Source organism: Solanum pennellii, chromosome 5, assembly GCF_001406875.1.
Source record: "Solanum pennellii chromosome 5, SPENNV200".
NCBI classification, from domain to species: domain Eukaryota; kingdom Viridiplantae; phylum Streptophyta; class Magnoliopsida; order Solanales; family Solanaceae; genus Solanum; species Solanum pennellii.
The window spans coordinates 1,826,916-1,842,761 of record NC_028641.1 but is presented as its reverse complement, the minus strand read 5'-3'; the positions used below and the strand labels follow the sequence as shown (position 1 = coordinate 1,842,761).

Here is a 15,846-nt window from a genome sequence, read left to right as displayed (position 1 = left end):
GAGAAAAGAAGTTTGTTGAGCGAAGCTCAGCTAGGGTTTTGAATCGAGCAAACATATGATATGTATTTATAGTTCGGGGAGAAAGAAAAGAAGTTTGTTGAGTGAATCTATTGTGATTGTTATTAGTTGATATATTGAAATTTAGTCAATCGTATGTAATTCATGTGATTATATTTGTCAAAATTGTATATATTTATACTGTTATTAGTATGAATAATACAAGTTAGTAACAATTGTGATAACATTCATGTATACATATTGAGCGAATAGATACAATACGACTTCTAAATCAAAATAATAACTACAAATGGTAAATATATTTCAAACTATAGTTATTTATGAAATTTCAAAATATAGCAACTATGTATATACATATAGGAAAATTTTGCTATAAAATAAAAATGTAGCTTTTTTAATTATTTAAAAGTATTACTAAACTGATAATTAGTGGACTTAAATTGCTATATCATATAATTTTCCTTTTTCTCTCTGTATAGCCTTAGCTATGGGATCTAAACTAATTTTCTTGCATATGTATAATATGTGTTAAATTATGTATAATTAGTATATAATTTATGTATATTCAATAACAAAAAAATAAATAATAAATTCAATTCACTATGGGCTATGGCTATTATTGTAAAAAGAATTCCATTTGATTAACTAGAAAGTTAAATCCTGGTCCAAATGATTGAGGTCTCATATTTTGGCCCAATATTGAAACTTAACAAGTACTAAAACTTCTATGGGACTAACATTTCAATCGACTCAAAACGTCGAGATTAGCTCAGATCTAAAATTTGAAATTGTTTAAAAGAGATTTGAGTTGATCGGGATAGAAAATAAATGAGCAATGTATATTTTATTGTATAAATAATGCATATACACATCTTTGATCTTTGATACATACTTATACATATAAATAATGCATTATTAGTACATTATGTAAATAATACAAAGTATATACATCTTTGATAGATAATTATACATTATTTATACATGATTATATACTATTTATACAATAGCAGTATATTATTATATGCATATCGATACATCATATATACATATGAAGATGGTCTCAAAAATAATTCTTGCCATATATATATTGATAATAACCTTAGAATGAATTTAAAAAATGGTCTCAAAAATAATTCTTGCCATATATATATTGATAATAACCTTAAAATGAATTTAAAACTTATCTTATAAATTTGAAGTTGAAATATTAGTCATTGGCATATTTAAAGTTATCTTCTCTTTTGTATAGCTGGAATAATATTTAATTGAATTATTGAAAAGAAAGTGTTTTATAAGAAGAAAAAAAAAAGGAATTTACACTTTTTTGGATATTTATTCGATTTATATTTGGCTTTTTTTGACTTGTATGTCCTAAAAACAGCTAATGTTTGTTTTATTCCTTCTTGGATCATTCTGACTAAGATATATGAAATAATAAATTACTATTATTTAATCACAACTTGTATATGATTTTTTCAAAATTTATTTCAAATTTACATCACACATTCAATATGTATATAAATGTAAAAATTAATTTATATAATTGAAGGAATTTGTCACTAATTAGATATTAATAGTCAAATTTCAGGTAAAATAACATATTTAGGATATTACGTTTTCCCCCTCTAAATATAAGTTAGTTCAAACTAAATATTCTTTCATTATTAATCAAAGATCTTGATTTCGAATTCTGAATATGAAGTCGTTTTTAGTAGGAAGAGTTTTACCTACAAAGTAGGATTTTTTTATGTAAATCTGAATGAGTCGAACCTCAAAATAATACCTAATAAAAAATCAAATAAAATATTAATACAAGACTCTCTCGATCTCGAGTGCCACTATAAATCTAAGTTCAATATTCAATTATTCCTTTTCTCTTCCTTGATCCGCAATATGATTTTTTAAAACTTAAATTAAGCTTGTTTTTTTTGTTTTTATCCAATTGATAAATAACATATTTTGACTTATAAGAAACAGCTAATACTATTTTTGTCCTTCTTGTAATCATATAATAATAACAAAAATAATATAGGAACAAATTAATAATCTATAGTTTCAACTAATCAAAGATTTCCATGATTTATTCAGAATAAAAATATAAACACAAATTATATCTTAATTTAAGTCCAACTTATCTAAGATGTTAAAAGTTCTCCAAGTGGATAAAAATATAGTCAGTTCATTTAATTTTACTTATTCATTTTAAACTTTACTTGAATTTTAAAAATATTAATTAATATAAATATTTATCACAATATTCATATTAATTGATGTATCATTTCAGATACTGATAAATAATTTAGCCAATGAATAAATAATCTTATGTTTATAATAAAATATATATTTTTTTAATTTTTTTTATATATATATTATAAGTGACAAGTAAAATTAAAAAAGTATTTTTTAATTAATGGACAAGTATGAATATGGAACATATGAATACCTCTAAACGTATTAAAATACAAAAGTGAAACAAAACAAAAAATACATAGAGATGCATTAAAAGAATGGCAATACTACAGTGAGTACAGGTACTTGTTTTTTTGTTTTGTTTTGTTATTTTTGGAAATAATATATATTCCGTCTTAATTACTCAACAAAAAAAAAATTATTTTATTTTGCTAAATGCCATAAAAATTAGGTAGGACTAAAACGTCAAACTACACCGACACAAAAACCTATATATATATATATATATATATATGACTTGTCTCTTTTTTTTTTAATGATAAATAAATTATTTCAAGAATTTTTTTAAAATATTATCTAAATTAAGATCGATATAAATCAAAAGATTTATTATACAAAATTAAAATATGTTTATACGATATATCCTTCTGATAAAATAATGTTATTTACTATTTCTTGAGTAAACATAATTCAGTGACGAATATATCTGTGATACTTAGACTCTATTAATATATTTTAATGTGTTTTTAACGAAATTCAATTTTAAAAATACTTTTTAAAACATTTGATCAAATTATATTAAATATTTCGCTTTTTAGTATAATTTTCTTTGTAATTTGAGTTTTTATTATTATCGAAATGTATAATCAGTATCTTTTACGTGACATCTAATTAAACTCATGAATGGATGAAAAATTTACCCCTAAAACAAGAGAATTTAATTTTTATCGTATTATATTATATGAATCAATAAATATTTAATTCATTTTTGCATGTGGAATTACTACTACTATTTAACCAGGTGTACAAAAGCATTCATTGTGATATGATTTTTGGAATTAAAGTTTATTATCGAAAATGATTATTTAGTTTTTTCCTTTGTCCTATTTTTCCTAAATTTTTTAAATGATAAGAGTGAATATAATGAAATTCATAATTTTTGTGTCCCATCTTTCAAGTTTTTTCAGTAGTTGAATTTACGTTTAAATTGACTTTTGAACTTTGTGATTGAAAATAAATTATATATATATGTTTGTATGACTATAAAATATCTCAGTAAGGGTTTAATGAGCAATTTAAAACTAAATTATAACAAGTATATAAGTGTTTCGTTATTTTTAAAATTAACTAAAAAAAAAGTGTTACATCAATTCGGAGAAAAAAAGGTAAAGTTTTCCTAAGAAAAAATTGCATATATATGCACCTCACATTCCTTTTATACGTTAAAGAGTTAACACTTACATAAATGCCATCATTATTGTTAATTTCATTAATTCTTAATTTAATTTTATATGTATACTAGCTTTGATTTTGCATATAAACATGCTTTTTATTATTATGTCAAATTCTTATATTTTAAATCTAAATTTCATTATTAATCAATTATATGTAGGGTATGATGAATCTCTATTCAACTATTCTTAAGTGATTGTCAACCTACCATAATAATTAATGATTTAGAGTTTGAAAATAAATGTATTTTGTATATATCATATAATTAGAGGAACATTTATTCAAGCTCCAATTAAAACCCTATTTAATTTCTGTCAAAAAGGAATATTTTCATATCATAAATTCATAATATGTTTAGGCAAAGGAGGGTGCTTGAATCAATTGGTTTCAATTAATGGTAGCTACCATTCTACAACTCTTTATCAAAGAATTATTGGTTGTACTATAGGACCCTTGGGCAGTGACAACAAATTTTGACTTGGTCTTTCCTTTTATATATACTATTTTAGACGTTGGATATTTGTATTAGAATATTAAAAAAAAAGTAACAGATTTGTATAAAAGTATTTTAAAAAAATAATAGAGTATTTTTGAATCGTTAGTAGGTTAATGTGTATATCTCAATTCTCGACTAATAATTTCAAGGTTTGATCTCTTACTTTAATTTTTGAAATTGAAATTTTATGTTAATAGACTCGTATATTCACGTAGAGTAAGATTTTGATTAATCTTATTCTGAATATTTTAATAATAGGGAGAGAAGTATTTGTTTTAATAAATTGTTGTCACCTCATCTCATGTGCAGATTAAGAGTCAGCTTGAATTGACTTTAAGTTAAAAATTAAAAAAAATAAACATAAATGACTTCGAAGTAAAAGAAAAAGTAAGAAAAAACCTATTTTTATTTTTAATTTATTTTTAAGTCATTTAAGACTTATTTTATATTATTTTTAACTCAAACACTTTCTAACTTATTTTATGAATTTTTTTACTTATTTTAAATTATTTTTATATTTGACAAACACTTTCAAAAAAAATAATTTAAAAATAAATTTAATCAACTTTTAAATAAATTTAAACATCAGATAAATTTAAACGTTAACGCTAGACTTCTCTAAATTCTTTGCATTATCCTTCCATGAAAAAGGAAATACTCTTTAAACATATGATATCATCAAAAGCTTCACTACAATTTATAATCGAAATATTTAATTAAAAATAAAAAATATATATATCATATCACGATTATTATATCTAAAATATTTAATTAAAAATCAATAAATCTCATCTATCGAACCACAATCCTTATAAAAATAGACTAAAGTCATAAGTCAAAGAATTTTAATGCTTAGTATAAACAAGACAAACAAGTAGAATACTAGTAGTAAGTAAGGAGTAATAATACATTAATATATGAAATGTTTTTGATTTCAGAGCCCTACTTTTGACTTTTAGCATGATCATTAACTAACATCCATGCAAAAATTTATAATATAAGATACAAAATAATTTATATCTTATATTAAACAAGTTGAAATATAATAATTTTGATAACTTTTTTGTATAGACAAGGAAAAATGTTTGGCTATATTGTTTTGTACATAAGCACCGACTGACAGATACAACTACACCATGTTACCTTAATGTCACATTTGACACTTCACTTTCTTTCATCTAACACCTCATTCAATTCTTTTTGATATTTCGGTTCGTTTACGTGTATCTCGATTAATTTTATAAAATTGTATTTTAGTTGTGTATGTATATCGAGTATTTTGTAATATGAATTGTTTACGTATGATTAGTTTTATGAGGTTATCTTTCAATTGTTCATGTATAAAGTATTTTAATTTTGATTGATTTTATGAGGTTATTTTCTAGTTGTATATGTGAGTATTTTTGCTTTTTTAAGGTTTGAATATATAAGGAAAAATGACTTTGGAATTTTGCCTTTATCAACTTATTTGGTACTAGATCACACTCGTAGGTGCTCTATCAAATATTTTTACTAGAAATATGTGTATTTTCGAATAAATTAAACTGATATGTGTTTGTTAAAACACGATAGAATTTATTGAAGATATGTTATTTTTTTTAATTTGTTCAATAAAGAATAATATAACTTTATGTATGTAACATTTAGAGTTTGTTTGGATTGATGGCTTATAATAAAAAATTGTCTATCTTAATAGGCCCTCACTTTAATTTCAATTTTTTTGTTTTATTTTTAATGAGATAAATTATATTCACAAAAATTTTATAGCTTTTCAAAAGTTTTCAATTTTCACTTAAGTTCAATCAAACGCTTTCGTATACTTGTGTCGAAAAGAATATTATTGTTTAACTAATATGATAAAAATAAAAGTAATTTGTACGATTTTTTAAATTCTGAAACAAATTATTCAAAGATTATTATCTTTATCATAACATTATAATTTTGAAACAACTAATATTGAAATAAGATATTGCAATTAAACATGAGTTATTGCATGTTATGTACTCAATAATAGTCCTTGATAATTATACTCTTTTTCACTTCTCTCAATCTCACTCTCTGCACATTCTTTTCTACCAAATGTGATGAGGTTATACTAATCAAATTTGAAATAAACTCAACTTAAAATTAATTATGAAATTGATTATCTATTATTTCTAATTACTGCAGTATACTTTTAATGTTCTGTGTTTATATTGAAATCCAATCAAACTCAAGTTTATGTCGAAAAATTCTACATTGACAGATGAAACAGTCCCTGACAAAAGAGTCTCCATATCCAGTCGCATAGCCACATAGTGTTAAGGGAGTCAATTGGACAACTTTCTTCAGAATCTTTTTATATATATATACAAGTAAAATCATATACGAAATAATTAAATAACATATTTTGGACACCTTTAACATAACAAGTTACTATTTTTGGATATTCTTTAAGAAATTTCTAACTCCGTCACTATCCATATCCATGTAGATTCAAACTCAAAACCTCACAATTAAAAATAAAAAAATACTTATCATTCCATCACGACCCTCAATTTCTTTTTATCTCACTCTCTGCACATTCTTTTCTACCAAATGTGATGAAGTTATATGGAATCCTTGTCACAAAAAATGTACAACTAGACTAGCTACAGACAAACACATCTGTACTCCATTATTTAATCTCATCATTTAAAATACCTTTTCTCTATGTATCATTACTCACTCTATTATAGATTCTTGAATTACATCATTCTTCAACTTCACAAAAAAAATTTTAAAAAAAAGTGCTCACTCTTTTGTGAGCTCAAAAGATTGTTTTTTTTTGGGATTTTGAGTCTTTTAGCTATGAAGGGTGTGTTGTTTCTTGGTTTGTTTTTGTTTTTTCAAGTTCCATTTTCATCATCACAGTTAGTTCCTGCAGAAAGTAGAATCCTTTTTCAAATTCAACAGTTTCTTGAAAATCCACCTGTTCTTCAACAATGGAATAAATGGACAAATTTTTGTTTTATCCCACAATCTCCTTCTCTTGTTATCACTTGTTCTGGTAATCATATAACTGAGTTAACAATTGTTGGTAACAAAAAATCCCCTTTTGAGTCTTTAAAATCCTCATCTCCACAAGCCCTTTCTGGGAAATTTTCAATTGATTCATTTTTCACTGTTGTTACTAAGCTTTCTAGTTTAAAAAAACTATCTTTAGTGTCTCTTGGTTTGTGGGGTTCATTGCCTGCTAAGATTAGTAGGTTACATTCACTTGAGGTACTTAATATTAGTTCAAATTTCATTCTTGGTGAGATTCCATCATCTATAGTGAATTTCAAGAACCTGAAATCTCTTGTTTTAGCTAGAAATTTGTTTAATGGAAGTGTACCAGATCTGAAAGGGTTAAAGTTACTTGAAGAGTTGGATTTGAGTGGTAACAATTTAGGACCAAAGTTTCCATCTTTAGGTGATTACAATAGCAATAATCTTGTTTCATTGAATTTGAGTAACAATTTCTTTAGATCAGAAATACCTAATGGATTCAACAAGTTTACTCATTTGCAAAATCTTGATTTGTCTTCTAACAAACTTGTTGGTCCAATGCCTGCTTTTCTGTTTTCACTTCCAGCTATTCAGTCTATTAGTATTGCTAAGAATCAGCTCAGTGGTGCTCTTCCAGGAAGTGTGTCTTGTAGCAACAATCTAAAATTTGTCGATTTTTCGAGTAATTTATTGATTGGAAAGTTGCCTGCTTGTCTTGGATCAAGTTCAAGAAACAGGACAGTGATTAATGTTTGGAATTGTTTGTCAAGTACTAGTACTAAGTCTCAACATCCACATACATTTTGTGAGAAACAAGCTATAGCTGTTAAGCCCCCTCCAAGAACTAGTGGTGAAAAGGAACAATCCACAGTTAAGCTTGGTGTTGTTTTAGGACTTATTGCTGGTATTGTTGTAGTTGTGGGTGCATTTGGTTTGCTGATCTTTTTCATTGTGAAGAAGGTTATGAGAAATAGAGTTGAGAGTTATAGAAATGACAGCTTTGCTTTTGAGAAGAATTCAACCCTTTCAAAAACTACTGATGGAGGTATATTTCCTTAATGAATCTTGAATAATGATAAGGGTCTATCGGAAATAGCCTCTCTACCTCCCCAGGTAGGGGTAAGGTCTGCGAACACTCCCCCGCTAGACCCCAAACACTGTGTATGTTGTTGTTGTTGAATCTTGAATAGTGATATCGGAAACAACCTCTCTACCTCCCGAGGTAGGGGTAAGGTCTGACCCCACTTGTTGAATTACGCGGGGTATGTCGTTGAATCTTGAATAGTGATAGTGCATCATTATGACAATTTTTTCGATAACTTGATTTAATCAGGGAATGCAAGGAGGACAATGAGAATGGTATCATTAGGACTTCCACCATATCATGTTTTCACTTTAGAGGAAATGGAAGAAGCAACAAACAGTTTTGATCCAACTAATCTGGTTGGAGAAGGTTCCCAGGGTCAGGTAAAAATGTTGATTCATTATAAATAGCAAATGAAAATGATATTTTTTACTATATCCTGTCCATATTATTCGTCATTTTGGACGTTGAACGATTCGAATCTAGTCAAATACATAATCTACATGAGTATACGAGTCCGTAGATACTCATATTGCTATACTTCTAGTCTAGACCCAAAAAGTCAAACTCGAACAGAACTTGACATTTTAGAAAAACTAAAGATAGTAATATGGATATGCTTTACATAAATCTTGGTGAATACAAACTTTGTGTTTTGAACATTGGGATTGATGTTATTATTAATGACAGCTATATAGAGGTTGGCTTAGAGATGGATCAGTGGTCCTAGTGAAATGTCTGAAATTGAAGCAGAAGCATTCACCTCAAATTCTGCAGCAGCACATGGAGATGATATCAAAGCTAAGGCATCGACATTTAGTCAGTGTTCTTGGACACTGTGTTGTTACTTACCAAGATCATCCAAATACAGCTAGCACTGTATTTATTGTGCTTGAAAACGTCGTCAATGGATCACTAAAGGATCATCTTAATGGTAAGCTATTACGGTTGAGTTCTCTCATATGGTCACTCAACTAATAGTTATTACCTCGGAAAGTCACTTTCGAAAAGGTGACTTCTAAGATAATGACTATTAGTTGAGTTACTATCTAATAGTCATTACTTTCTTCAGTCGGAATGATGAAGGACTGAATTTTGTATTGCGGTATTCGTTCTTTGGCAGATTGGAGGAAAAGGGATGTATTGAAATGGCCACAAAGAATGGGAATAACAATGGGAATTGCAAAAGGAATTCAGTATTTGCACACTGGAGGAGTCACCGGAAATGATATAAAGCTTGAGAATGTTTTGTTGGATGAGACACTTACTGCTAGAATAAGCAGCTACAATATATCGTTGCCACCTAAGGTAATGCTAGTAAATCACAACCGATAACACGTAAATTTGGAGAATAACTTGTTTTTAACCATCCGAAACATTCGCAGGTTGGTTCGGAAAGTCCTCTTGCTGGACCAGACCATTTTACCAGGTATTATTCTGCAGCTACATTCACCTTACTTTCTCTGTTTCGTGCTATCATTTCTGAATCATCTGCTAATACAAACTTCATATTCAGCGCGAAGGAAGCAGAAAAGGAAGACATTTATCAGTTGGGAATTATTCTACTAGAGGTTATTATTGGTAGACCAATCAACTCTCGAAGCGAAGCAGAAGACCTTAAGCTTCAGGTATCAATAACACTATCCTTATAACTCTCAAATGATAGAAATAAATCGTATCGTCACTCAACTAATAGTAGTTATTTCAGAAAGTCACTTCTGAAATAATAATGATTAGTTGAGTGACCATCTGAGAAATCAACTCGAGAATATAAGAGATATGCGATAAAGAAATTAGAAGAACGCACACGAATACAAACGTCTTACATGATATGAAGCAACACACATGTTCACATATTGCATAAGAGCCTATTCTGTTTACACAATCTATCTAACAACCTTAAACCAAATTGCCTTTTATGACATTCAGGTGGAGACTGCCTTAGCGGAATCACCATCAAAGCTACGAGATTTAACAGATCCTTGTATACGAGGGACGTTTGCATATGACTCATTGAAAACGACAGTCCAGATAGCAATAAACTGCCTTGATAAAGAACCAAGCAGGCGGCCATCAGTCGAAGACGTTCTCTGGCATATGCAATACTCAATTCAGGTTCAAGAAGGAGCAACTAACAGTGGAAACCTCAGTGGGAACCAAAGTGGGAAACTCAGTGGAAAAATAAGTGGAAATCTTAATAATAAGTTTTACTGATAATAGAGATCTGTCATTATATTGTTATATCTTGTTGTTTAGTCATTTGTATGCATCTTGTACAGCACAGTTCAGTAACTTACTGAATAAATGATTTTGCTTTCTACATCACAATAATGTACCAAAGTTTACAATACAAAGCAAATTTTCATTGAAGTTGAGAATCTCGATTGGGATCTCGCGGAAAACCTTACCAGCACCTGGTGTTTACATCAATAACTAGCTGAAGATATAATTCAGTAAACAACAATGCAGTCTCTATGGTCTATGATATGTTCACTGATATTTTGATTGAATTGATGAAAAATAGTAATGCTCTCGTACAATAAAATTAGAAAGTTTACTATTTCATTGTGGAATTGATGAAAAATAGTAATGCTCTCGTACAATAAAAATAGAAAGTTTACTATTTCATTGATAATCTGTTTTTCACCATGCATATTCCCAGTGCACTGATTTGGTGGAAATGAGTGGAAAAACATGTTGTATAACACAAATTTCTCTCTAATTCACCGTTAGAAAAATCTATTACTACTACTCTTCATTAGTACTTCATCCATTTCATCTTATGTTGAACCCCATTGATTAGGCGCGGAGTTTAAAAAAGAGTCTTAAAACATGTTGCTAAGAGCAACATGGGAAGTTTTAAAGTTCAATTTTTTTCCGAATATGAAAAAGACCCTTTTTTATAAGAGACTAAAAAGAAAATAGTGTCATATAAATACAATTGTTGAGAATTTTTACAGGTTAGATAAAGAAATATCTTTTGCAAAAAAATTATACTGTACATATAAAATAAAAACAAAAATAGTCTTCCTTTCATATAAAAGAAGATTCTACTTTAATGTACAAAAAGTAGTCCAAAATTCATTTTAGGTCACATGATCAAATCCTAAGTGTGATGCTTTTGCATTCTTTTGACTCAATTCATCAAAAATTCTGATTCTGCCACTGTACTGAACGATGGTGTTCTGATTGTTCTTTTGAAGTAATATAAGGTTGATTAGAATAATATGGCCTCCCTAGATATGAAGAAGGTCCAATTTCACTTTTGATATTATTACACAATGTGGAGTGGGAATTGGATGATGAAGAATTAGTACTTGATGAGTTTGTAGTGAAATCAAGAGTAATTGTGGGGTGTGATTGGGAAGTAGAAATTGAAGTTTTTGGTAAGTAGAAAGTTGGTGAATTATTATGAGTGGCTAATAGTAAGTTATTATTTGAAGTATTATTGGTAAAGTTGATTTTTCCATGAAGATTTTGATCAATATTTGGTAAAAATTGTTGTGATGTTGATGATGTTGAGGTGCATCTTAACATAGAGGCTGCGGCAGAGGTCGTAGAAGCCATGGCGGTTGCGGAAAATGGAAGGGGGTGATTATGTGTTCCTTCATATGTGGTGGTCAAAATGGACGTGTCTTTAGAACATCTTTGAACCTATCGTAGATCAACAAAACATGAAAAAAAAGAGTCAGAGATAGACGTTTAATATGTTTGGACGTGAATTTTACTTGAAAAAAATAGTTAAATTTTGTAAAGGCAAAAACTTGAATTATAGAAGTTGAAATTTAAAGAACTCCTCAATATACCAACTTTAAATTCTTTATTTCTAAGTTGAAAATTTAAAATATGAACCATTTGATAACCAATGACTAAAGCAAATCATTTTTAAAAAAAATAATTGTATGGACAATTTCTTGATTATACACCTTGAATGGAAGATTTATATATATGCTGACGGTATAAAAAATTATAATTATTAAGAAAAAGTAATAGTACATTTCTACTTATTGTTTTCTTAACATTATTAGATAGGGGTAGAGGAATCAAGGGGAAATGACGGAGGGAATTACAAGGTTAAAAATCAAACGCCCACCAATAACGTAAAAGTTTAAATATAGCTAACCAACTAATCGAGCTGCTAGTAGTACCTGTTTTCTGACTGGGCATGAGGGGGAGACGGTGCAACGATAGTAAGCCCTAGGGCATGGATTCCCTTTAGCTGTTTTTTGTCCATATTTTCTCCATTGACATCCATCATTCATCTGCATTTGCAAATCGATTAAATCCAGGTATGTTTTAATACAAAGAGAATAATAACTAAATTAAACAGAACAATGAATAATTACGATAAGTTAATTAAATTCATGAAAATATGATAATTTAGATGTGTTTATGACTGGTAGCCTTGAACTAACCGTAATAGTGTCACACACCGCCCGTATAGATACCCTAGCCTTCTTTTGAGGAATTTGCTGCAAAAATTCTTCGTCACAATAATCCAATGGAGGGTAATTTTGTATCAATACTGGTCGTTCATTATTTATATTCTCCTTCTTTGGCCCCTCAAAACTATTTTCTTGAGTGAATTTACAATCTAATCCAAGCTCAAGCCCATCAAATAATAATTTACTATGGTTTTTATTACTTTTATTTTGATCATCATATAATAACTCTTTCTTGATCAACTCTCTTGAAGTACTACTATTTCTCCCTAAGCTCAAAGAAACAAGTTCCACCTCTTCTTTTTCTTCATGAATATTATTACTTGTTGCAATAATATTCTTTGTATTTTTTTGAGTTAATATGCCTTGAAAATACATTTCCAAAGATTTATAATCCTTCATCATTTTAGATAACATCTTCTTTAGCCTTTCATTTTCTTCTTTGGCTTCATATATCTCACATTTTGTTGAATTTAGCTTATCTTCATCCTGATCATAATAAAAACATGTACACAAGTTATAAGCATTGTACTCGGAACTCGAGAGTCAAACTTTTAGTTTTGATCGTAAAACAGTACTACAAGTCATAGTAATTGACAATAAGACATGTATATTTACAAAAATCATGGTCAAGAAAAAACTCGTTTGACTCTTGAAATCTGAAAGATATCACATAAATTGGAACGATTATAAACCTGATTCTACTTGTAGGTTAAAGCAAGAGTTAAATCTCAGTTTTTGATCATAATAAAAAGATCATTAAATTAACCACTTACTTATGATATCCCATCACAAATTAAAGTCTTTAATTAGTTCATAAACTTTTTTGTTAATTAAGATGAATTGTTGATCAAAGATCTTAAAACCCCCCACAAATTGGAACCAAATTTGTAATGAATTAATCCTGTAATTTATGCAAAACTAGAAGGAACATATTTTTTATTGCTACAACGAAATATTGTTATATAGAATATGTATATAATACAACATAATAACATGAAAATCGATTCCAAAGAAAACATAGTTATTATAATAAGATATTACTATAGAGAACGATTGTTATAGAGAGGTCGAACTGTATAAAGAAGATCATTCATATAATAAGAACTAAAACACAAAACTTTTACGAAAAATAAAGATCTTTATAATTAAATTTCAAAATAAATTTTACCTTCTTAGTAGAATCCATTGCTCTATCTTTCCTTAGCATGGTTTAATTTTTTTTTAAACATCTGCAAGATTTTCTTCTCTTTGGACAAGTCCTCTTATAGGACATGAGCCACTATAAAAAAAAATTATTATAAAAAAATAGATGACAAAATATATTTAAAAAGTCTAAATTAGAGTTGTTAACATTGACATGCATGTTACACATGATCCTCTAAATAATATATGTCAACTAGTCAACTAACCTAATCTTTTCAACTCTTTTCTTTATCAATATCCATGCAAATTAATTCAAAACTAAGATGTTCTTGTGTTTGGGGCGGAGTCAGAATTTTCAATAAAGAATTTGAAAATTGTAGAAACAAACATACGAAGTAGTCAAAGGGGGTTCGATATCTACTATATATACATAAAAAATTATTTCAATTATATATAAATAATATAATTTTCTGCAGAAAGGGGTTTCCCTTAGTACAAGATGGCTCCGCCCTGCTTAGATCACATACCTCATTTGGAAAGGAATAAGTATCTTAGAGCAACAGTAAAATTGTTTTCATGTAAAATATCTTTTTCTTTATTATTTTTACTATCCTAAAATTTTCCAATTTATAAATTTCAAATTTTGGCTCCGTGATTGTCGAAGGTTGTTTTGAACAACCAATCTTAATGGAAAAATGTAAAAATTCACACACAAATGGATGTCACTCCAACGACCTCTTATTAATTTCCGTCAAAATCAACTACCCCCTCTTCTTGACTACATGCATGGCGACTCATAAAGGTCAAATGTTTTTAAAAAAATACATATTTTATCTGTCTCGATTTATTTGCTAATGTTTATCGTGACATAGGTTAAAGAAAAAAAGGAGACATTTTTAAAAAAAATATTGTGGTTTAAAACGATCATTTGCATGAATATAACATACTTCGTTAAGGGTAAAAGAAGAATTTTAAATTAATCGTTTAACTATATAAAATTAACATTTTTTTAGAACAGACTAATAAAACATGCCAGATAAATTGATATGGATGAAGTAATTAGTGCCTTTCCGTATTTGGTAAGCTATCTTTTTAAGCTAACAATTAGTCAGGTTATCTTTCACTCCTGAAATGAACTTTTCTACGACTTTGAACAATAATAATAGATCAACCAAAAAATATACAGTTGTTACGTTCTTATTTTAAAAACTAATATTTTTTTAATGTATTTGTTACAATCTCTAACCTACTATAGTGCTTGATATATGATACGAGGTTGATAATTAAATTCTACATTTTGTCAAAAAAAGAAGAAGAAAAATTTAGGTCTTTATTGTTTATGGTTATCTCTTGACTCTATCTTTTAAGATTAGGTTATTATTTGGATATATACTTTAAGGGACTACTAGTTTGATTTATACACTTTGACTAAAAAATAATAATTGATTTATACACATTTTGTAAGTAATGTACAGAGAAAATCGATAAATCGGAGAAAATTGATAATTCAAGTTAAATCAGAAAAAAAAAGATCGATCATAATTAATTTTATTTGATTTTTATCCAAGAAAAAGAAGTCAAATCAAGCCAAATCTATATGATATTACATGCATATATAATTTTATAAATATTTTATGTGATTAATGAAATTTGTTTAACCTTTTTATAGTTATTTTTTGTATTTTGAATAACGTATTATTTCATATTTGGACTTAGAATTTTGAATGATCGAATAAGTTTTATAGCTCATAGGTTCATATTATTAACCTAAATAAATATTAATGAATAATGATACCAAAAAGAAATAACTTGTAGTCGTATTATTTTCTTAATTAAGAAATATTTTAGATTGTTATGTTAATTCCTAGGATTAAAGAAATATTACTATATCATATAATGTAATGTATTATGAAAAATATGTAACAATCATTCAAAGATTAAAAAATTATTAAGATACGTAGATTAGGTAGAATTTGTTTGGATTAGTAATTAAATAAATCACTTGTCGT

General features: G+C 27.7%; 2 protein-coding genes across 2 annotated transcripts; one reads left to right on the top strand and one right to left on the bottom strand.

Annotated features, from left to right (window-relative positions):
* The first annotated feature begins 6,812 nt into the window (after positions 1 to 6,812).
* Positions 6,813 to 10,651, top strand: LOC107020638 (probable LRR receptor-like serine/threonine-protein kinase At1g14390). The gene is made up of 7 exons (XM_015221080.2): positions 6,813 to 8,210; positions 8,499 to 8,632; positions 8,940 to 9,183; positions 9,373 to 9,557; positions 9,635 to 9,678; positions 9,766 to 9,877; positions 10,179 to 10,651. The coding sequence occupies exons 1-7, from the start codon at positions 6,848 to 6,850 to the stop codon at positions 10,461 to 10,463; spliced, it is 2,367 nt and encodes a 788-aa protein (XP_015076566.1). The 5' UTR covers positions 6,813 to 6,847; the 3' UTR covers positions 10,464 to 10,651.
* A 261-nt stretch (positions 10,652 to 10,912) lies between these two features.
* LOC107019188 (probable WRKY transcription factor 72) lies at positions 10,913 to 13,970 on the bottom strand. The gene is made up of 4 exons (XM_015219755.2): positions 13,863 to 13,970; positions 12,665 to 13,180; positions 12,398 to 12,511; positions 10,913 to 11,903 (listed from the first exon to the last, which is right to left on the bottom strand). Exons 1-4 carry the CDS (start codon positions 13,899 to 13,901, stop codon positions 11,394 to 11,396), a joined length of 1,179 nt encoding a protein of 392 aa, XP_015075241.2. The 5' UTR covers positions 13,902 to 13,970; the 3' UTR covers positions 10,913 to 11,393.
* Between the last annotated feature and the right edge of the window lie 1,876 nt (positions 13,971 to 15,846).